This window comes from Gekko japonicus, unplaced genomic scaffold (genome assembly GCF_001447785.1).
Source record: "Gekko japonicus isolate JY-2015 unplaced genomic scaffold, Gekko_japonicus_V1.1 scaffold1314, whole genome shotgun sequence".
NCBI lineage: Eukaryota > Metazoa > Chordata > Lepidosauria > Squamata > Gekkonidae > Gekko > Gekko japonicus.
This window is the reverse complement of record NW_015169816.1, coordinates 18,516-41,674: the sequence shown is the minus strand read 5'-3', so window position 1 is coordinate 41,674 and position 23,159 is coordinate 18,516. Positions and strand designations below refer to the sequence as shown.

The 23,159-nt window shown below is 45.5% G+C and overlaps 1 protein-coding gene across 1 annotated transcript in view; it reads left to right on the top strand.

Moving 5' to 3' along the window:
• The window catches only part of LOC107115461 (transmembrane protease serine 11F-like), a 40,329-nt gene extending 26,055 nt beyond the window's left edge, over positions 1–14,274 (top strand). Inside the window, exons 6-9 of the mRNA XM_015417175.1 lie at positions 443–611; positions 1,476–1,741; positions 11,562–11,704; positions 14,059–14,274. Of these exons, the coding sequence (XP_015272661.1) occupies positions 443–611; positions 1,476–1,741; positions 11,562–11,704; positions 14,059–14,220 (740 nt within the window). The 3' untranslated portion in view covers positions 14,221–14,274. The remainder of the gene's footprint in view (positions 1–442; positions 612–1,475; positions 1,742–11,561; positions 11,705–14,058) is intronic.
• The last annotated feature ends 8,885 nt before the right edge of the window (positions 14,275–23,159 follow it).

The following is a 23,159-nucleotide window of genomic DNA, read 5'->3' as shown; positions in this document are numbered from 1 at the left end:
AACAGTGCAACCCTATGCAGAGTGAGTGACTCCTGCCCGGGTTCACTGATGGGACTGGGGTAACCGCATGGGGCTGCGCTGCAACTGTCCTTGTGCCTGTGAATCCTGAAGATATGTTTATTGCTTAGTTTATTAGTTTATTGCTTACTTTAGTGATGGTGGCCCCAATGAAGTAGGCTGACACACCGCCAACGGTTCTACTGCTGTCAGTGATTGATAGGGATCGTTACCAGAAAAACACACAAAGAATCAGGTGGCAGGGCTTCAGGCTTCAGCATTTTGAGACTTCTAGAATGCTGGCCTCTTTTTTCAGAAACCACCTGCATAAGTCTGAGTTTCATCCCTAATATAATACCACTTTTTTCAATATTCATACTATGAGCAGAAGTCTTTTTAATTTCCTGAAAAGTAACTTGACTCCACTTGTATTCCATTTTGGCAGGCTGCGGGACACGAGTTGACAGATCCGTAGAAAGGATTTATGGTGGGAACATTGCCGAGAAAGGGGAGTGGCCCTGGCAAGCCAGCCTGCAGCTGAATGGCGTCCATCGCTGCGGGGCGTCCCTGATCAGCAACGACTGGCTGGTGACTGCCGCTCATTGCTTCAGAGGGTGAGAATATGACTGCCTGCCTCAAGGCACCTGAGGTCTCCCCCACTTCTGAAAAGGAATTGCATCGCGTCTGTGTGCAAGCCCGTGCTGTCCCTCTCCACATGTACAGAAAACCCTGAAAGGGATTTATTTCTTTTTTTGGAGAACAGATTTTGATAGGGAGATGGCTGTCCATGTAAGACCAGGGACCCCCGACCCCTTTGAGCCTGCGAGCACCTATGGAATTCTCTCATGGTGTGGTGGGCACAGCCACGAAATGGCTGCTGGAGGAGGCGAAGCCAGCCACAAAATGACGGCTGAATCTTAACTTCAGCCACACACTGAAGGGCTAGTTAGAGGCAGAAGCACCTGGGGGACAAGCACAGCTGAGATGGGACTGAAGCAGTTTGGGGGGGGGGACCTGTGAATGGCAGCAGATTATCGTACAAATACAAGAGTTAACAAACAGATGTGAGAACTAAGTTTGAGTCCAGTGGCAGAATCAAGTGAGGCACAAATCTCAGGTAACACCCAATGGGGAAAAATCTCACCTGCAAACTGCTAATTCAGGGAGCGGTCTTTGCAGAAGAGGACAGGTTGGTGGGAAGGGGGCGCTCGGTTCTCTGGGGAGGGTAAGATTTGCAGAGGAGAACCGGTCGCTGGAAGAAGAGGTAGCCGCCATCTGCCTGCCGATTCTGCCCTGCAAATGCCACCGTGGCCCAGGATAACTCCTGACTGGCTGGCAGACACATTTAGGAGCCACACATTGGCCAGGGCAACATATAGTTCCACCCCAAGAAAGGCTGAGACTGGAAGAGAATGCTACAGATATGTTAATTGTTCTTCATTATCCTGCTATGCTCTATGCTTTGCAATGTCTTTCAGGTTCAAGGATGTCAATAGCTGGAGGACTAGCTTTGGGGCCCGTTTGAGGCCCCCAACAATGAAGAGGAGTATTCGCAAGATCATTGTCCACGAACACTATGCAGATAATGTCATGAGCCACGAGTACGACATTGCCCTTGCACAGATCTCTCCCCCGGTGCAGTTCACAGCCGATGTGCATCGTGTCTGCCTTCCAGAGGCTAGGCAAGTCTTCCCAGACAACACCTCGTGCTTTGTCACGGGGTGGGGAGCTCTGAAGGATGACGGTGAGAAATGCTTTATGCAAAGTCAGATAAATGGCCCCAATGGGCTCTTTGTCCACAGGGCTTCAGGACTGACATGCTGGAGGGACAGTCGACGTGTGTGGGGTCTCTGGACCTGAGCCGGACTCCCCCTCCCCCTGTTAGCTGCACAGGCAGCATGCCTAGAGACCAAACATTTCTGGAAAGGTTGAAGGAACAGGGGGGAAATATTTTTCAGGGTTTCTTCTTAAACCTTTTTGAATTGAATAAATTGAAATATATGCAGTATATGCCCAGAGTAAACTGTGAGAGCCAGTTTGGTGTAGTGGTTAAGTGTGCGGACTCTAATCTGGGAGAACCGTGTTTGATTCCCCCACTCCTCCACTTGCACTTTTGGGCCACTGGATGGTTCTTTTGGGCCACTGGATGGTTCTTTTGGGCCACTGGATGGTTCTTTTGGGCCACTGGATGGTTCTTTTGGGCCACTGGATGGTTCTTTTGGGCCACTGGATGGTTCTTTTGGGCCACTGGATGGTTCTTTTGGGCCACTGGATGGTTCTTTTGGGCCACTGGATGGTTCTTTTGGGCCACTGGATGGTTCTTTTGGGCCACTGGATGGTTCTTTTGGGCCACTGGATGGTTCTTTTGGGCCACTGGATGGTTCTTTTGGGCCACTGGATGGTTCTTTTGGGCCACTGGATGGTTCTTTTGGGCCACTGGATGGTTCTTTTGGGCCACTGGATGGTTCTTTTGGGCCACTGGATGGTTCTTTTGGGCCACTGGATGGTTCTTTTGGGCCACTGGATGGTTCTTTTGGGCCACTGGATGGTTCTTTTGGGCCACTGGATGGTTCTTTTGCATCAGTGTGCAGCTGAGGTGATCTGACATGGGGTGGGCATCATATTCCCACGCTGAGCTTCTCTCTCCCTCCAAGCGCAAGTGTGGGTGTGGCTCTATTTCTTCTCTCTAGCGACAAGATTGGCCAAGTTCACTCACCCCTCCCACTTCTAAATTACTAGCTACCAGTTCATCCTTTCTCCCCCAGAAATAGGGATGCCAGCCTCCAGGTGAGACCTGGGCATCCCCCAGAATTACAGCTCACCTCCAGATGACAGAGACCAGTTCCCCTGGAGAAAATTGATGCTTTGGAGGGTGGACTCTATGCCATTGTACCTTACTGAGGTCCCTGTCCTCCCCAGGCTCCATCCCAAAATTTCTAAGTATTCCTCAACCTGGATCTGGCAAACTCCCACCTCCATTCCCCACTAGTAGCCAGGGGTGACCTGACAACCCTACAAGAAAAGTGGATCCATCTGTGCAAAAGAAAAAAAACAAAACAATCTCCCCCTTCCCCAATGAAATCCCTTCTGATATTCCGAGGGAAGCAAAATGCCAAAACACTGATGGGGGTGCAGTCAGTAGCTGGCAGGCGTGGGGGGAGCACAGTACCCCCCCCACAAGGGCCTTGCAGGCCTGCCCTTGCTGTGAAGCACCTTATGCAAATTTCCCCATGCGACATATTTTTAGTCGCAGCAGCACCCTAAGCAGAGTTACACCTGGTTGGATTCTGCTTAGGAGGGAACTCTGAAATCTTGTCTTAATTTTTATTTGTATGTCATTTATTTCAGGCATTTTTATGCCATCTCTCCAGTCTCCATTTTTTTTCTGTTTAATTGTTAAATGGTATCTATATCTGTTTATGTGGTTATACTTACTGTAGTTCTTAAGAACATAAGTCGAGCATGCGGGATGAGACCCGTGAGGATCCATCTGCTCCCACAGCCTTCTGTCCCACACACTGGCCAGCCAGTTATTCTGGAGGGCCTGAACAGGCAGGACGCCGAGGCCGAGGCTCTGTTTGGACCAAAGCACTCGAGACCCCCAGCCTCCCCGATCAGGCCTCCTGGTTCACTGCCTGTGTCTGTGGAGGTTCCCTTTAGGCTCCATGGCCAGTAGCCAGGGTTGTCAACCTCCAGGTGGCACCTGGGGATCTCCCACTATTACAATTTATCTCCAGGCAAGCAAGATCGGTTCCCCTGGAGAAAATGGCTGCTTTGGGGGGTAGACTCTATGGCAGTATTCCCTGTTGAGGTCCCTCCCCTCCCCTCCCCAAACCCCTCCCTCCCCAGGCTCCGCCCCCAAAATCTCCAGGCATTTCCCAACCCAGAGCTGAGGGACCTCTCCTCCAAGAGTGGGTGATTCTGTCTAATCCCCCTTTAAAGTCATCTGTGCCAGTGGCCAAAACAACACCCCCTGGCAGTGAATCCCACGTTTTAATCATTCCTTTAGTAAAGATTATGTCCTTTCCTGTCCTATACCTATCGCTCCTCTACTTCACTGAGTGCCCCCTCACGTTCTTGTGTTTTGAGAGAGGAAGAAAAAGTTATCTCTGTCTACTCCCTCTACCCTCGGCTTTATTTTATAAACCACTTTCATGTCTACCCTTGGCTGTCTCTTTTTCGCTGTCCCAGACTCCTCAGCCTTTTCTTCATAGGAAAGGTGCTCCAACCCCTTAAATCATGTTGGTTGCCCTCTTCTGTACTTTTCACAGCTCTACAATATGCTTTTTATTTTTTTATTTTTTTTACAAACATTTTATTAGGATATATCCAAATTACACCAACTTTTACCATACATATATATCTTCCCAATATCCTACCCACCACCCTTTCCCCCCCTTCCAGGCTTCCCACAGTGCTCCGATCTTCAGTTCACCTTGGTGCTTCCCCTACCCCCCTTTTTTTCTACTTAATTTCAACAGGTAACCTTTAGTTTTTAATTACATTCGATTCCTTATTCAATTATTTCAGTCAATAGATATCTAAACAAAATAAAGTATCTTTTACATCCCAATATTTTTCTAAATATACTTTTAGATCTTTCCAGTCTTCAAAAAACTCCTCTGCATCTCTGTTGTTCAATTTTCTTGTCATTTTGTCCATTTCTACCATAAAAAGTAGTTTCTTAATCCACTCAGCCACCTCCGGTATTTGCTCCTGCTTCCAGCATTGGGCATATGTTATTCTGACTGTCATAATCATATACCACATTAAAGTTCTTTTGGCTACGTTAACTTCTTCCATTTTCAATCCCAAAAGTAAGATTTCCGGTTCTTTCTTAAAATTACATTTCACAATTTTTTCCATTTCCCCATGTATCTCTGTCCAATTTTTTTTAGCTTTTTCACATGACCACCACATATGATAGAATGAACCTTCTATCTTTTTGCATTTCCAACATTTACTAGACATGTTTGTATTCATATAGGCAATTTTTTTTGGCGTCATATACCATCTATACATCATTTTATAGCAATTCTCATTTATACTGTTACATGTTGATATTTTCAAAGCATTTTTCCATAAAAATTCCCACGTTTCAATTGTTACTTCTGTATTCATATTTATTGCCCATTTTATCATTTGTTCCTTTACCACCACCTCCTCTGTATACCACTTTAACAATATTTTATACATTTTAGAAATAATTTTTTTCTCCCCTTCAAACCATACCACTTCTATTTCATTGTACGTTTCCCTAACTCCAAAAACTTTCTTATCTTTTTTAAATAAGTCATTAATTTGTCTATATTGAAACCAACCATAATTAAATGTCAAATCCTTCTCATTTTTCAGTTCATAGGTATGTCCCTCCTTCTTTAACATATCCTTATACTGCAACCAATCTTCACCTTTGTAAATCGAATAAGGTGTTATAACTTCCGCTGGCACAATCCATAAAGGTCTCTCTTCTGAAAAAAATCTTTTATACTTCTCCCACGTCTCAATCAATGTTTTTCTAATAAAATGGTGTTTGAAAAAACCATCCGCTTTTACCTTATCGTACCACAAATACGCATGCCATCTGAATCTACAATCATGTCCTTCTAACGCCAGCAGTTTTTTATTGTCCAACATCACCCACTTCTGCAACCAAGCTAAACATATCGCTTCATGGTATAGTCTAAAATTAGGTAGTTGAAATCCTCCTCGTTCTCTTGCATCACATAAAATTTTCATTTTAATCCTGGGCTTTTTTCCATCCCAAACAAATTTTGATATTTCTCTTTGCCATTTATTAAAAATCTTCACCTCTCTTACTATTGGGATTGTCTGAAATAGAAAAATCAGCCGTGGTAACACATTCATCTTTATCACTGAGATTCTTCCCATCAGTGACAAGTTCAGAGTTTCCCATTTCTTAATATCCGTCTGTATCTTTGCCCAGAGTTTATTATAGTAGTTTTTATACAGATCTATATTCCTCATTGTCAGATCAATTCCCAAATACTTAGTTTTTTTAACCACACTGTGTCAATAATTGTAGTTCTCTTTTTCTCTTATCAGTCATATTTTTGCACATCACTTTGGACTTCTCTTTATTCAAGTAAAAACCTGCTAGATCTCCAAATTCTTTAATTTTTCCCAACAGTATTGGTAAATTCTTTAGAGGCTCTTCTATGATAAACATAATATCATCCGCAAATGCTCTATACTTATAAGAAAAGCCTTCATGTGTCAATCCTTTTATTGTCTTATCTTCTTTTATTTGTTTTAACAGTACTTCCAAAATCCATATAAACAATAACGGTGATAAAGGACAACCTTGCCTCGTTCCCTTTTGTACCTTGAAGTATTCTGTTAAATCCGAATTTACAATTACAGCTGCTTTTTGTTCTGTATAAATTGCTGCTATGCAGTTCATGAAACGTTCCCCCACATCTAATTTAGCTAATGCCTTGTACATAAAGTTCCAGTTCAAGTTATCAAATGCTTTTTCCACGTCTGCAAAAAGAAAACCAACTTCTTTTTCCGGATGTTTATCGTAATATTCAATAGCGTCAAGAACTACCCGTATATTGTCTCTGATTTGTCTATTAGGCAAAAACCCCGCTTGCTCTTCATTTATCACCTCTTTTAGATATTTCTTCTTTCTGCAATAATTTTGGCAAAGATTTTATAATCATTGTTCAGGAGGGATATTGGTCTGTAATTTTTTACATTTGTTAAATCTTGGGATTCTTTAGGGATAAGCGAAATTACAGCTTCTTTCCATGACTCCGGTGTTCTTTTCATTTCTCTTATGTCATTCATCAGTAACTCAAAATTTGGGGTCAGCTTCTCCTTCAGTTTCTTATAATATTTTGCTGTAAATCCATCTGGTCCTGGAGCTTTTCCCAATTTAGCATCCTGAATTGCCCTCTCAATCTCTTCTTTAGTAATTTTCGCGTTCAACAAGTCCTTAAATTCTCCCGTTATTTTTTCCATCTTTATTTTATCCAAATATGTTTGTATCGCCTCCTCCTCTTTTTCTTTTTTTGCGAATAAATTTGCATAGTATTTTAAAAAGGCTCTTTTAATTCCATTGGCACTTACAACTTCTTTCCCTCCATCAACAATTTTAGATATGATTTTATGTTCTCTCCTCTTTTTTAATTGCCATGCCAAATACTTTCCTGGTTTATCTGCCCCTTCAAACGATTTTTGCTGTAGTTTTTTCAAATTCCAATAAATTTCTTGGTTAAGCAAAGCATTCATTTGTTCTTTTAATATTTGTAGTTCTCTTATTAATTTCTTTTTTCCTGGCTTTTTCTTTAGTTCAGTCTCTTTTAGTTGTATCTTCTCCATTATCTTATCTTGTTGTTCCAGTCTCTTCTTTCTGTCTCTGCTGTTAGATATCAGCAAACCTCTCATTACTGCCTTATAGGTATCCCATATGGTTTGTATTGACATTCCCTTTGTTCTGTTAGTTCGAAAAAAGTGTTTTGTTTCGCTCTTTATTGTATCTACTGTTTCTTTTTGATCCAGCAAGTCTTCATTTAATCTCCATTCAGCTTTTTCTTTCCATTTTTAATTATCCATTTAATTATCCATAAAATTGGGTTATGATCTGAGTTTGTTCTTGGAAGTATTTCCACAGATCTGGTTTTTAAAACTAAATCTCCCGTAGCCCAAATCATATCAATCCTTGAAAAAGAACCATGACTATTAGAATAAAAATTATAGTCCTTTATTTCTGGATTGGCTTTCCTCCATACATCTTCCAAGTTCTCTTGTTTTACCTATTTAAAAAAGACCTTAGGTAGCTTCCCCATTTGTTCTTCTTGATTTTTAGTTTTTCTGTCTAATTTATTATTCACAGTTCCATTAAAATCTCCCGCCAATACAATTTGTTCATATATGACTTGATCTAATTCTCGTGTCAGTTCTTCAAAAAAAATCTCCTTCGCCCCATTCGGGGCGTATATATTTACAATCAGAATTCGCTTTTGTTGCCACGTTTATTTCACCGCAATATACCTTCCATTTTTATCTTTAAAAATTTCTTTAGGTTCAAGTTCTTTTTTTACATAAATCACAGTCCCTCTTTTCTTTTTCATTGCTGATGAGTGAAATTCTTCTCCTAAATCTTTGGCTGCCAGATATTTACGGTCCTGATTTCTAATATGGGTTTCTTGAAGACATATCACATGACATTTTTATTTTCCCTAACCAATGTTTTATAATTTTCCTTTTATTGGGTGAATTTAGTCCATTAACATTCCATGATATTGCTTTGTACTCCATCTTATTTTCTCTTATTTATCTCCAAAGTCTTTATCGAACTCAAACATGAATTCCGCCATTCGACCAGTGGTCTTAATTGTATATCTTCGACTTTCATAAGTAAAGCTCACTCCTTGTGGTATTTCCCATCTATACCTAATTTTCAGGACTTTCAACTTGTCAACAAGCTTTTTGTATTTTTTCCGGTCTTGCAAGATTGCTCTCGGGAGTTCTTTCATTATCATAATCCTCGTGCCCTCCATTTCAAAAGGCTCAACAAATTGTTTTCTCATAATCATCTCATGCATTCTCTTGGTCAACAATTGTACAATCACATCTCTTGGTAAATTTTTTTGCTGAGCAACTACTGAATTCACTCTGTAGATCAAATCAAAGTGATACTCCTTATTTTCTCTTTTTTATCTCCAAAGTCTTTATCGAACTCAAACATGAATTCCGCCATTCAACCAGTGGTCTTAATTGTATATCTTCGACTTTCATAAGTAAAGCTCACTCCTTGTGGTATTTCCCATCTATACCTAATTTTCAGGACTTTCAACTTGTCAACAAGCTTTTTGTATTTTTTCCGGTCTTGCAAGATTGCTCTCGGGAGTTCTTTCATTATCATAATCCTCGTGCCCTCCATTTCAAAAGGCTCAACAAATTGTTTTCTCATAATCATCTCATGCATTCTCTTGGTCAACAATTGTACAATCACATCTCTTGGTAAATTTTTTTGCTGAGCAACTACTGAATTCACTCTGTAGATCAAATCAAAGTGATACTCTATTTCATCAGTGTCATCTTTCAAATATTCTGCGAAGGCTTTAATAACTCTACTTCTGATATCATCATTCATTTGTTCTTTAATCCCTCTCAGTCTGATATGGTTTTGCATAGCTCTAAAGTCCAACATTACATCCAATCTTTTATTTTCTTTAACCACCGTTTCCACTTTTTGATCCACCTCTTGCACCTTTTGCTCAATTTCTCCGGATTTCTGCGCTATGCTTTGAAATTCCTTCTTCAAATCTCCTACTTCTTTCTCCAGTTTTTCACCCACTTCTTTTTTTCAGTTCTGCCACTTCAGATACCAACAATTCTTTCATTTGTTTGCCCATATCTTGTATTGCCTCCGTCATCCTTTGCTCCATTGCCTCCATGGCTGCCTGTAGCTCCTTATCTTTTTTGGCCGCAGTAATTTTAGGTGTTGTCACTGAGGCCGCTCTTTGCCTTCCCCGTAACTCCGTCGTTGTTTCCAATTATATCCTTTCTTCCCCAAGCAATAGTCCTCCAAACCCTCTCTTAAATTTGTCCACTTTCGCTTTTCTCAGTCTTTGTTTTGTCCTTAAAAATCAATTTTAAAAGTTGGTCCTCCTCAAAATGTCGGGCGCAACTACTCTATTGTTTTCAAGTACAGAGTAGGTCAGTCAGCTTAACTTCCGGTTCTCCACTTTTTCGTTCCCCCTTCGATCTTCCTGTGTGCACCTTTGGTTGTCCCCCGTCGTATTTCCTGTTGTTGTCCCATCCCTCCAGTCACGATGTCCGATGTCCTTCCGCTCTTTCAGCTTCTCAGGTCCCGCTCATCCAGTGTCTTTCCGCTTTATCGAGCAGATCTAGGAAGCTCTCTATTGTTCTTTTCAAAACGTCACTTCCGCTTTCTCACTCCGCGGCGCTTCCCCTTTACCTCGAGCCAGTACTTTTCCAACCACAGGAATGCAAAACAAAGTTCTTTTCGCCTCTATTTTTGCTTTTTTAATGACTTTTTCAATAGTTTTCCCACCCGCATTTGTTTTAAAGTTCACAAAGACTTATCCGGCTAAATTCTTCAATTTTTAAAATCTTCTCCCGGTAAGTAAATTTGTTTTTGTTACCTTGTAACGTTTACACGGATCTTTGCACTGTATCGTTTAGTCCAAATTGTTTCCCACTGTCCACGAAGCCGGGTAATGATGACTTTATGCTGGATTTCCAGCTTGTAGGGCCACTGAAGCGCTGATCGCAACACCCGCACTGAGAGAGGGGATCAAAGTTCCGAACTGGTCTCCTCCGAGACCTTATCGACACCAATCTCAACTCTTCTCTTGGGATCCGATGCTTGTCAGACAACTTCCCCTGCCTGGGGAAGGTTGCGTTGGGCTATTACCAAGCCCACACTGTTGAAAGTAGCCCTCGTCCGTCCTGAGCACTTTCAGGACGTGTCAAGTCTCCATTTTCCCGACCGGAAGCTTCCTACAATATGCTTTTTAGATAGGGTGGCCAGAACTGTACACAATATTCCAAGAGAGGCTGCACCAAAAATCTATACAGGGGCATTATAGTCTTGGCCATTTTATTTCCACTCCCTTTCCTAGTAATTCCTAGCATGGAGTTTGCTGTTTTTATGTCTGCTGCACACCTGGGTCAACATATTTATAGAGTTTTCCACTACAAGCTCAAGATCTCTTCAAATCTCAGTCTCAGCCAGTTTAGATCCCATCAGCCTATATGTAAAATTAGGATTTTCTTACACTTAGCCAGATTGAACATCATTTGCCATGTTACTGCCCAGTTGTGCAATCTAGAGGGCTCTTCCTATAGCTCACCAGAATCCATTTTGGTTGTCACCACCCGAAACAATGTCCAAATACTGGGCCTGGAAGCTCAAAATGGAGCATGTTTGTATGCTCCACAGTGCAAATCTATGTGGTGGCAAGTTCTATTTAATTCTGCCGATTGGTAAATGCCCCTGTCAGATATCCTTTTCAGGCACCGCTGTCACTTGTACAGGAAGAGTACGCTATGTGCCATCATTTTGCCTGCAACAGGCCACACGTACTTTGCAGCTTGAACTGACATTATTGTGTGCAACACACACTTGGGGTATGCCAGACAGCCATGCCAGAAATGTAGGGCACAACTACTCTACAATGTCCTCACTCTCTCCCCCTTTGAGCGTTTTCATATAAACCAGATATCCAGGCGCCAGAATAACAGCCAAATCCAAGAGGGGAGCCAGATTAGTCTGTTGCAGCAAGCATCAACAGGAAATTGACAGGATTTTATTCTGCAAGCTTTTATACTGACAGCCCCCACCCCCAAATTCAGGAGAAGAGCTGTCTGAGCATTAGTGACTGGCCAGTGTGGTGGGTTTGTGTAGGAATGAATTAGTGTTACGTCATCTGTCTGTCCGTAAGAGGTCCGTGGTGATGTGTATGTGGCTGGGATGAGAAGGGCATGGTGCGCTGGAGCGTGTGCCTCGTGCAAATCACCACAAGAACCCGCTTGCCCTTTCTGACGCATTGCTGTTTTAAAATCAGGTCCCAGTGTCGGTGAGCTTCGTGAAACAGAAGTAATGATAATAGGCAATGAGGTTTGCAACAGAAGAGAAGTCTACAATCAGGTTATTACACCTGGAATGCTGTGTGCTGGATATCTGGAAGGAGGGAGCGATGCTTGCCAAGTAAGTCGAAGAATGGAGAACTGGGCAGGGAAGAACGGCTGAATGTCACAGGTTCAGACAGTCTGCCAAACGGGACCCGCACAAGGCCTGCCTTGGCACTGGGGCGGTTGTCACCTGACCTCCCCCCCCCCCGCTTCAGAAATAAGCAGTGGTTGCTACTTGTCAGGCCATTTCCACACAGGTTATTTCCCTCGGGTTCAAATGCTGGCGGGGCGTTTGTGCACCTCCAGGTGTTTTCCTGGCTTTTTTACAGTCTTTCTTGAAGCTGCTTTGCAGCAAAGTTTGGGGCTGTCTTGTTTTTTGTTTTTTTTTAACTGGCACTTAAATATTCTTATATTGATATAGCATCCGGGCTCCATTTGTGCCACTGGTCACTGGCACTGTGCAGCGGCATCTCTTTCTGGCAGGCTTCTCTCTGCAAGAGGCTGGCAAAGAGGGCACGAGGGAGTCTTTCCCCCACCTGGTCACCTTTCTCTGCACCGCTGCCAGCTGCCTTCTTTGCCGAGAGGCCAGCGGAGGTTCTCCACTGTATTGGAGGCCTTGGAGGATGCAGAGTGGGGCACTAGCCCAAGCCAAGGATGTCCCCTTGTTCCTTGATACAGTGAGGATCAGAGGCATTTCACATCAGAGGCACTGATGTGTGCTCAGAGCAGACTGTGGGATGGAGACTGAAAACGGGGTGGCCTGCCTGGTGAGCGTCACTGCTGAAAAATGTCCCCTGTGAGAGGTAACAGGTTGCACAATCAGCAGTCTGTGGGCTCTAGACCTGCTGTGAGCCATGGAGACCACAGAGTTCCCACAGCTGTGGAAAGGCAACGAGAGAGAGAGAGAGAGAGAGAGAGAGAGAGAGAGAGAGAGAGAGATCTGTTTTTTCTTTTTAAAGATGAAGGTATAATTGTGACACTACAATGATCAACAAAGGGATTTTTGTTATGGCCGGCCGGTATGGAAATAGCTTCTTGATTATCAAGTAGGAGTCCACTTTAACGACTAACATAATTTATTCCAGCAGGAACTTCTACGCTTATGATGAAATAAAATTTGTTAGAACAGGCTGGTTCATAGTTTACAAAGTCCATGCGGTGGATAGCTGGGTGCCACAAGGGCTTTGGATCAGACCTGCGCCTAGAGTTCTGTGTTTGGAGTTTAATCCTCCAGTGTGCATGGGCCCTATTCGGATCAGGACGATGACGTATGACCAGAAGGGGCTCCTGACCTGAAATGGCCTCAGGGAGCTGCTGTTTGTGCATTGGGGAAACTTGCATCATGTACTGATGACCAGGGGTAGAACAAGAGGTGCAGGAGCTCATTAGCACAACTCATTAGCATAACTTATTTGCATATGCTACACCCCATGACATCACCAGAAGTGTGTCAGAAGGCAACGCCCACCTCTCAGGCTCCACTAGACTGTTTTGGATTGCTAGCTATGGGAGGGGGGGAATGTGCAGATCTGCCCTCGCAGAGGAGGGAGAGCTTGTACCTGAATAAAACTTGGTCTTAAAGGTGTCACTGGACTGTTTTGGGATTGGGGTGTGTGTGTGCTCTGCAACTTACCTGGCTGCTTCTTGCTCTGACTGAGGACTGCTGGGAGCAGGGGGCGGGGCTTGTTGCATGTGCCCGCCCCCTGGGTTCTTTCCTGCTGGAGCTCCGCTCCTGTGCGCTCCTGCAGGAAATGACCCCTGCGATGACTACATATAAGTTTCCCCAGCAGGGCAAATAGCAGTTATCTGGGGCTGTTATGGGTTGGAAAAGGGGGAGGGCTGTGCTCTCCATGCACCACAGTCCCAGTTAAATTTCACATACAAAACTCCAGGTGCATGTCTGGTCCAAAATCCTTGTGGCAGACACATGGCTGGTTTTTACCACTTCGTCTTTAGGGTGCCTCTGGACTCCTGTTTAATTCTGTAGCCACAGACAAAGGCCACTGCTCCTCTGGGATTTTGAATTACTGGAGTCTTTAAAAGTGCATTCATTTGAAGTGGTAATGAGTCTCTGAATGGTTTTTTCCTTCCTTTTCTTGCCCTTCTCTTCAAGGCAGTGTGAGCTGCAACTCCGTGTAAGCACAGGGTGTGATAGTGGACAGGATTCTTCTTCCTGAGACTTGCATCCTTCTTTTTTAACAAAGCAAATGTTGCAACCCTTTGGATCAGGGTGTGGGTGATCTCTGTGAAATCTCTGAACTCTCACCTGTTATGCAAATCCACTCTGTTTGCATGATTTATGCCGATTGCAGGAGCCCACTTTCCCTCACTTGAATCTTTTACACACAACTTTAATGATCATGTTGTGTTTGCTAAGGGAACAGTATTTTCCTTCTTGCAGAACTTAAAATGTTCCTGTTCCTTTGCTAGGGTGACTCTGGTGGCCCACTGGTGACTCCGGATCCAAGAGACAGGTGGTACCTTGTTGGCATCGTCAGCTGGGGGGATGAATGTGCCAAACCCAACAAGCCAGGAGTCTACACGCGGGTGACCTACTATCGAGACTGGATTGCTGCCCATACTGGAGTCTGAAATTGCAGGCGGGATTCACTTTGCAAGCAGCATCCGAGCCTGGAACTCTGAGATGTTCGGACTATAAATATCAATTGTTCTGTGGCTCTGGTTAATTCTAATTCCAGAGCAGACATTGGTGTCCCTGCTGGAGATGTCCACGTGATATCTCGCATTATCATATTGTGCACTGTGTTATTTTCAGCTTTTTGTTTACAGGGAAGGGAACAGACTGAGGCAATCCATTGCAATTGGCAAAAATTGTAGATTGAGGCTCTTTCAGACGCCAGTCTCCTGTGCCGTGGCACTTGAGAGGCCCCTGCCTGGCTACAGAGCGCTGCTGGGAATCACAACTGCTTTGAGGGTCTGGCTGCAGCATTTGTATTCAGTGGCTTCATCCCAGCAAAATTGCTGAATTTCCACTGTCAAGAACCGGAAACCCCTAATTTATTCCACCCCACCCCCCTCCACCTTTGAACTTCCCAGGCAGCTGAGCACCAGGACAGGCCGTGAGACCAGGAGGGCCCTCCGTGATGGGCGGACCCTCAGGCAGTCTGGGCGTAGGGACGGAGAAAACACCCCCGAGTCTGTCATGAGGGTCTTCGTCTTTCAGAGGCCCAGCCCTCTCTCCAGGCACCCCCAAGCACCTCGAGTGCCAAATCCTTCAGGACAAGGGCGACTCATGTTTGGTAATTTGGACTGCAACCCTATGCAGAGTTTCACCAGGGTAAACCCACTGGAATCAGGGGGTTAGATTGGAGTAACTCTGCATAGGATTGAACGGTCAGGTTCCAAAAGCACCTGCTGGAATACCCCTGAGAGGGATCGGGGCTGCAGCACTGAGGAGGTCAGCTCTTTGTCCCCTCCCTCTTTCCCCAGTAAGAAGAAGGCCTCCACGGGCTGCTTTTAGCCCCAGAAGGGGGGAATGACCGGCACCCATATTGTGCCCATCTCCCCCCCCCCAATCTGGGGCTGAAAGGAGCCGGGGGGGGGAGCATTTCCGGTCAGTGCTGGCAGCTGCTGGCGGCAGCCCTACCCAGAAAGGCTTTGGAGGCTTAGCGTCCCTTTCTTGAACTGGACCGGAGGCAGGCAGTGCAGGAAGTCGATTCTGCCCACAGGAAAGAGCCAGAGTAGATTCAGGGCTTGGCCCTTACTGCTGGTGTGGCATTTATGTGACAACTGAAGACATATACCACCAGTCTGCAATCTGCAGCAGGACACGCAATATGATACAAACACAATCAGACTCTTTTTAATGCTCCAAAGAGCCGAGAGGCACCTGGTCAGAATTTTCCAGTGGTGAAACATCTCCAGCTCCCCAAAGTGCATCAAAACACTTGCATTTGCTGAAGAAGTCTGAAATGATATAAACACTTCAGGTTTGTTCATCATGGAAGGGAAAAGGGAACAATATTCCTTGCCACCAGCTTTGATTGTTTTGTTTTCCATTTTTGTAAGCAAGGATCCTACGGACATTCCTCGGTGTTGCCCTTTCCTTGCTCTGTGCATCTCCTTGGCCTAGGAGCGGTCAAGGGATGTGAGCAGGAACAACCATACTTTCCCCATAGGGCTCCCCTACTTTTTCTGCTTTCCGATGGTCTTTTTCAGTTCTGTGAACATGCTTCTTAAGCGAGGGACAAGAGGAATAATCTATTAACAGTGAATCATGACTAAAGAAGCCAACGTAAATATGTTGATGCGGAGCTCAGCAGAACGTCCTTCAGAGTAAAAGCACTTCGAAGTGCAGGGCTTGCTCATAATTGAGGCTTAAAGCAGTTCTTTCTTCATCCATGTTTGAAACGTAAACATAAAACCTACACTGGCCTGAATTTCTGTTTGCATTACAAATGCTTCTCCTCTACTCTGTCTGGGATCTGTGGGGATTAGATAATTGCATCACTAGAAGTGAGCCTCACAGACAAGCCTGTTATTTGTATCCCACTCTGACTGCTTTCAACAGGACCAGTTGCTGGATCATACGGACGCTCCTTTGTCTTGTTTCCTTGCCTGCCCCCCCTCTCCTGTACCCTGTTCCGTCAGAACATGCAGGTGGTTTAGTGGAGCCCCACCCAGGTGCTGCAGAACCAAGACTCATCTGACACGTCTGTGCCCGTCAATATGCCAAAACTTTGGCTGCAATCTGGGTGCTCCTCTAATTGCATTGGTTTAAAATGTTGCAGGGCAGACCAGCCAGGCAGCAACCCCTGGGGCGGTTTCCCTGTGCACTCAGCTGGGGGTCAGGTGTTCACATTACTGCAGCACCTCAACCAGGGAGCCAATTGCACATAGGCAGCAACTCCAACCCCCCCTCCCAAAACCCAGTAGTGGAAACGGATCTGTGGGTTCAGACTTCCCTTCCGGGTTCCTTTAGCAGCAGGAGAGTTCAGATATCGGGGAGTGGAAGCGGAGTGGAAGCGCTGGCATCTGCTAATACTAGACTTTCCCCGGTGCCTGATTACTCTGCTTCTGGAGTGGGGCAACACGGTGTGCCAACGACTGGGGCACAGAAGGCAGGTGCTGCTGTCTGGTTGTGCTCTTTAAATCCACAAAGGTCTGGTCATGCTACTATACCGTGGCAAATTGCTCATGTGGCCACAGCCTTTGTCACTTACTTGGACCCTCTAATAACCATTTGTGGTCAGGATGCCTGTATGGAGTTGCCTGCAGTTAAAAGAGCAGGAGGAGGCCAAGAAGGATGCCCTGTGGGCAGTGTTCCCTCTAAGCTGAGTTAGAGTGAGCTAGGCTCACAGTTTTTTAGCCTTCGGCTCACACGTTTTTGTCTTAGCTCAGGAAGGATGGCGCCAGAGCAGACTAATTTATGCTCACTCACAACTTTAATGCCGGTACCTCACAAAGCAGAATTTTTGCTCACAAGACCCCACAGCTTAGAGGGAACATTGTCTGTGGGCTCCTTGAGGTGCCACCCATTCCAGGGCAAACAGGGGCCTGCACATTCCAGGTCTCGTCAGATCACCATCCACATCATCCACACCCGGGCAGCTGGCCCCGCAGAGTGACATCTTGGCACCGGCTGAGCCTTTCAGAAGGCGGGAGGCCATTGTGAGGCCAGGCTTGTTGCAGGGCGCCCTCCGTCAACTTGAATGGTTTTCGACGGGAGGATCAGGCCGAGTGGTCAGTGCTTGGTGCCATTTCCCCCTTCAGGGTTTCCTTCTTCCACGGAGATGGGGGTGTGTGTTCTGCTTGGTCTGCCTCTCCTGAGGCAGCCATTTGGGGCCTGACCCTGCCTTCGATGGCAGCTATTCTGGGGTGCTGCTGACCACCCTCTCTCAAAATCCCAAAGGTGCCTGTAGGTTCAAAAAGGTTGACGGGGCAAAAAAAAAAGAGTGAACGGCAAGCAGTTCTGTGCTTTACATGCTTCTCTGTTCTTTCAAAAAAATTTAAAAAATGGTAAAAAGGTTGCCCCCGCCCCAGATCCATCCTAGCTCCCATGTCCTGGGAATGGCCCCTGGGCACTGACTGGGGTGGACCAAACCCACTTGGGACGTTTCTGGAGAGGGAGAGGTGGCATCCGGGGGGGGGGGGGAGGGCCTTGGGGGGGGGGGGGGGAGAGCTCTGGAGGGACGTGATGCCAGAGTAGAGTCTGGGGCCACCTCCTTCGGGAGAACTGAGGCCTGCATTCTGGAGGTCCCCTGTGGTTCGGGGAGAACTTGAGGCCCCACTGAAGGCTGGTAACATTAGCAGTGACACAAGCTGGAACTGGGAGTCGATTCCATTCCATTCAGCTCTGGAAGAGTTCTCCTTTGGCTGAGAGAAGACTGAATGAAGGCCCTGATCCGGAAAAAGACCCACCGCGGGCTGCCGCTGGATCTGTGTGAGTGTCTTTAATACATGGGCTTGCTTGTATGGAGTCAGAGGTTTTTCACCCACTCCCATTATCTGCCTCTGCAGACTGGAATGAAGGGTTGTGGCTGTGGCTGTGGCTGTTGCACGGCACTTTGTGTTTATACCCGATACCTGACAAGGAAGCTCTGACGTTTGCCTTGGGTGACCTGCTTTATATGATAAAACGCTTACCTGACATTCAGCTTGAACTCCTGATCGGCTGTTTGCTTTACTGTGAACTGTCCATTCTGCTTTGATACACAAATGCCACCAGATAGGCACCACTGTGCCCCTGACCACCACCATTCTGGTGTGGCAGGAAGAGAAGCCTGAAGTCTGCACCGCACCCTTTGAGGTTACAGAGCCCTAGTTTGAGTAGTCAGAACTCTGCAGCCTCCGAAAGGGCTGTGCAGGTATTCCTACAAAGCCTGTTTATCTGAATAGATGCACTACTGGAGTAACACACATTTTTGATTTGGGCATGCCCTCCCATCAGCACTAAACCAGCAACCACATTCCCAGTCAAGGGGGCTTAATTTCTGCCCACATTCAGCCCTAGACGCTGCTGTTTCCAAAAGACCTGCTGGTGCATGTAGGCAGGTCATAAAGAGGAGGGTGCTCCCGGAACAGGAGGGGGGTGCTTTTGTGCTCTGAGAAACCACAGCCCTTGCCTCCTACATCTGTAACTTCTGTGTCCTCTAGGCTGGGTTCAGCCCTGACAGCTCTCTCCTTCTGGAAATTCAGTACGGCTTTTGCTGATCCTGTTATCATAATGGTAAGAGTTCTGCCAGGCACTGAGGACGGTTGATGTCGGTTTCTGGAGGAAAGAGCTTTTCCTGGGAACCATCGACTTTGGGCCTGTGTCCAGCTGCCGTTACTGACACTGAAGCTCTCGGCTTCTCTGACCAACTGCTAGAGAAGTTTCAGTTCCGTGTCCCCCAAAAGAGGTTTTTAAAGAACAAGTTCCTTTTTTCTGATTCTGCTTTCTTAATGTAATAATTTATTTTATATATCTGCAAGTCTAATATCAATCTTCTTCTCTAGATTGTTCAAAATCTTTTCCATTTTACCCCAGATTTCAACCTAAGAAATTCTTAATTCCTCTTCCAAAATAAATTTAGCATTTTCCAGTCAAAAAGATTTCATTTCATTCTTCTTCTGTACATTTATGACATATTCCTTTCCCAAACTGTGCTCAGCTTATTCTGTTTTTTATGAAACTCTTTAAAAATGGAATTCTCAAACCATACTTTGAACCAGCAGGGAAATAACAAATCAATACATTTGTCGATGCCATCCACATTTCTAAATACCCATTTTATGAAGGGGGGTGGGGTGGATCTGGAAACACCCGCTCCAGCAGCGCTTACAAGGAGCCCCATTGGTTTTCTCAGCCATAAGAAGGACATCCAGTCTTGGGGGTGGGATGAGATTTAAAAGATGCCATGAACTACTGCCATCTCTCCCTGGAACACTTTCTTTCCAACATGGCAGACTGAGAAGCCCTTATAATGTGCTACTAACTTCTCGTCATAACCCCTGATACAGGCTGTTCTCTTGTTGTTTTATACCACTTTGCCAATAACAAGCCCTTCAGGCTGGAGAGCTCTGACCCACCTCATCCGTCTTTATACTTTTGTTGTTGTTCAGTCGCACAGTCGAATCCGACTCTCCACGACCCCATGGACCAGATCACGCCAGGCCTTCCTGTCTTCCGCCGTCCTCTGAAGTTTGCTCAACTTCATGTTCGTTGCATCTATGACACTGTCTAACCATCTCATCCTTTGCCGTCCCCGTCTTCTTTGACCTTCAGTCTTTCCCAGCATCAGGGTCTTCTTCTCCAGGAAGTGCTCCCTTCTCATTTGGTGGCCAAAGTATTTGCGCTTCAGCTTCATTATCTGGCCTTCCAGGGAACAGTCAGGGTTGATTTCTTTTAGGATTGACCGATTTGGTCTCCTTGCAGTCCAAGGAGGGACTCTCAAGAGCCTTCATAGTTCAAAAGAATCTATTCTTTGGCGCTCGGCCTTCCTTATAGCCCAGAACTCTCGCAGCCATACATGACTACTGGGAATACCATTGCTTTGACCATGCGGACTTTTGTGGGCAGGGTGATGTCAGTATCAAAATACATGGAAAGTATCAAAAGGTCTTGATACTAAATGCACTATAAACTTAAGGTGTGTGAGGTAACTAGGGTTTGTCTTATTATTGTGTCTTGTTTTACACACACACAGGATTCCATAATCCTGTACCAGAAATCAAGACCCTCTTTTCTCTGGGTCCTACAGAGTGTGTAGTGGATTATATAGGCTGAGGTTGACGCCAGAGGCTTGGATACAACGAAACACATATGTTTATTTAGATTCAGGTGGGTTCTGAAGCAACAGAACAAAGTTTGACTCAAACTTTGTCCTCTACGTTTATTTAGTTCGTGAGCATGACCTGTAATACCTCCCCACTCTAGTCTGATAGCTGAGACAGTTACCAGAGCTGGGAGGTACGTTATACTTGATGCTCAGAAACGCTGGTTCGTTCAGCATGACAGACTTAAACAGTAGACAGTTTTTACCATTCTCTGTTTTTATTGAGGAGCAGGGCCCAAACCCTGCCTGCCTCTCAACAATCATGCACCACCATCCCTGGGCTGTCTGTGGCTGAGTCTGCATTAGCCTTTCCCTCTGTTGTTTTACGAAGCCCACATTGGAACAGAAATTCCCCTCTGCATTGCATGCTGCTTCCACTTCCTCTGATCATTGGATTTTATGGTACCTTCTTCATGGATTTATGGCCGTATTAGGGCCATTCAGGAGTGGCTCTGCCGTCAGTATAGTGTTGCCCCAGGAGGTACTTGAATGTGGTTCTGAGCTGCACTTTCCCCTCCCAGTTGAGAAAATGTGGAGCCAATGCTAGAGGCAGAATCGCCCTGTGCCTAGTCCAGGACACCTTCCACCCCTCCTCCCTCCAAAACCTCAGCTCCTCTGCTTGGCTGTTGGTTGCTGACAGTCCTCAGTGTTTTTTCTCTGCCATTTCAGCGTTCCTTTCAGCCTTTCTCAACTGAGTCCATCTGCTCTGAACAGAGAGAAAAGATGGCGGAATCTGCTCCCATCCATCGCACCTCCTTCTCTATGTTTTATATATATGTTCTCTGTCAGAGACTTGGGTACATTTGGGCATTAGAGTAACAGTAGCTTCTTATCCCAAAAATGTGTTCCCACACACACATTGGCAGCCTCTCATTTTGATGCCTGAGGTCATCTATAGTGACAGCTTTGCTGTGAATGGATCCCCCACTCCATTGTCCGCCCAAACAGTCTAACCTACCAAATGGGGCATCCTCATACTTTTATTTCATGCAAGACTACATTGTTTTAGGTTGTCTCAGCAGCCCCAAATGGCGGTTGAGACCTTGAGGAAAAAGTCTTGTGATGTGAAATTTCAGTAGGCATTCGAGGTTTCCTGGTCACTTCCTGCCAAGATCTTGGAATGTGAGATGTCAGCTGCTGTTTGAGGTTAGTAGGTCATCTCATATGGCATTGCCAAGGCTCCCTTTGGAATTTGCTGGAGGACTCTTTTTCTCAAGCTTTGGGTGAATGTTGCCTCGCTTCGGAAAGAGCCATAAACCCTTCAGCAAATTGCACAGAACGCTCTTTGCAAGATAGGAGATCTGCCACCTTGGTAAGGTTGCATGTAGCTTCCTAGCAATCAAAAATGGCAGCTGACATCTTGTAAAGTGGTCTTACAAGATCTTTCTCTTCATTTTACTTTTTTCCCCACTTGCACATGATGTTTTTTTTTAATTTTGTTTATTCCTCTCCCCCTTTTCAGTTTTTCAACTTTTCTGCAAGCCTAGGGATTTGCAGCAACTCTTCCCTAGCCCTGGTGGATCCCATCTCTTGCAGATTTTTTAATCTGGATAAGGGGAAGAGACCCATCTCTATCAGATATATGATGTATATTCTGAGATGCAGGTTGGTGACAGTCTCTCTCCATCTGCATGATCTACTGTACTACTGACATACTTTAATGTATGTGAACTCTGTTAAAAAGCTCTGTGTCTGAAATGATGGGAGGTTCCATGAAAACGGAAACCGCAGTCTTAGGTCTGTCCACCGGGTTGCTGATATCCCCGTGGGATGATGGCCATGCCACAGACATCAGTTCCCCTGGAGCAACATAGAGAGCATCGGGGCTGGACTCCTCTGCATTTCATCCCCGCAGAGCTCCCTCCCCTTCCCAAACACCACCTTCCTCAGGCTCTACTCCCAAATCTCCAACAATTTCCCAAGCTGGAGTTGGCAACCATATCTGTTCATAATAAGAACATAAGAGACGCCAATGTTGGATCAGGCCAGTGGCCCATCCAGTCCAACCCTCTGTATCACACAGTGGCCAGAAATACCAGGTGCCCTCAGGAGGTCCAGCAGTGGGGCCAGGACCCCAGAAGCCCTCCCACTGTTGACCCCCCCCCCAAGCACCAAGATGACAGAGCATCACTTGCCCCAGAGCCCCTATCTATACCTTGTGGCTAATAGCCACTGATGGACCTCTGCTCCATATGCTTATCTAATTCCCTTTTGAAGCCGTCCATGCTTGTAGCCGCCACCACTTCCTGTGGCAGTGAATTCCATGTGTTCATCACTCTTTGGGTGAAGAAGTACTTCCTCTTATCCGTTCTAACCCGACCACTCAGCAATTTCATGGAGTGCCCACGAGTTCTTGCCTTGTGAGAAAGGGAGAAAAGTACCTCTTTCTCTACCTGCTCTTTCCCATGCATAATCTTGTAAACCTCAATCATGTCACCCCTCAGTCGTCGTTTCTCCAAGCTAAAGAGCCCTAAGTGCTTTAACCTTTCCTCATTTGGTTCATTTAGATGTACAAATCATCACCTGATGTTGTAGTTATGAAATGATGACCATATACTGTAAACAGATTTACAGGAGAAATTTCCACATCAAAAATTCAGAACCTGGGCAGGAACTGTTAAAAAGGGGGTGGGGAAAAGAAATCAATTTCCTTTCCTTCAAATTCCTTTCCTGTCGATGTTGATGTCTTGGCCTGAGGCCTGGCAGCGGCAGGCCCCACAACAGCCTTGCCTCAGGGCCAAAGGAAATCATTTT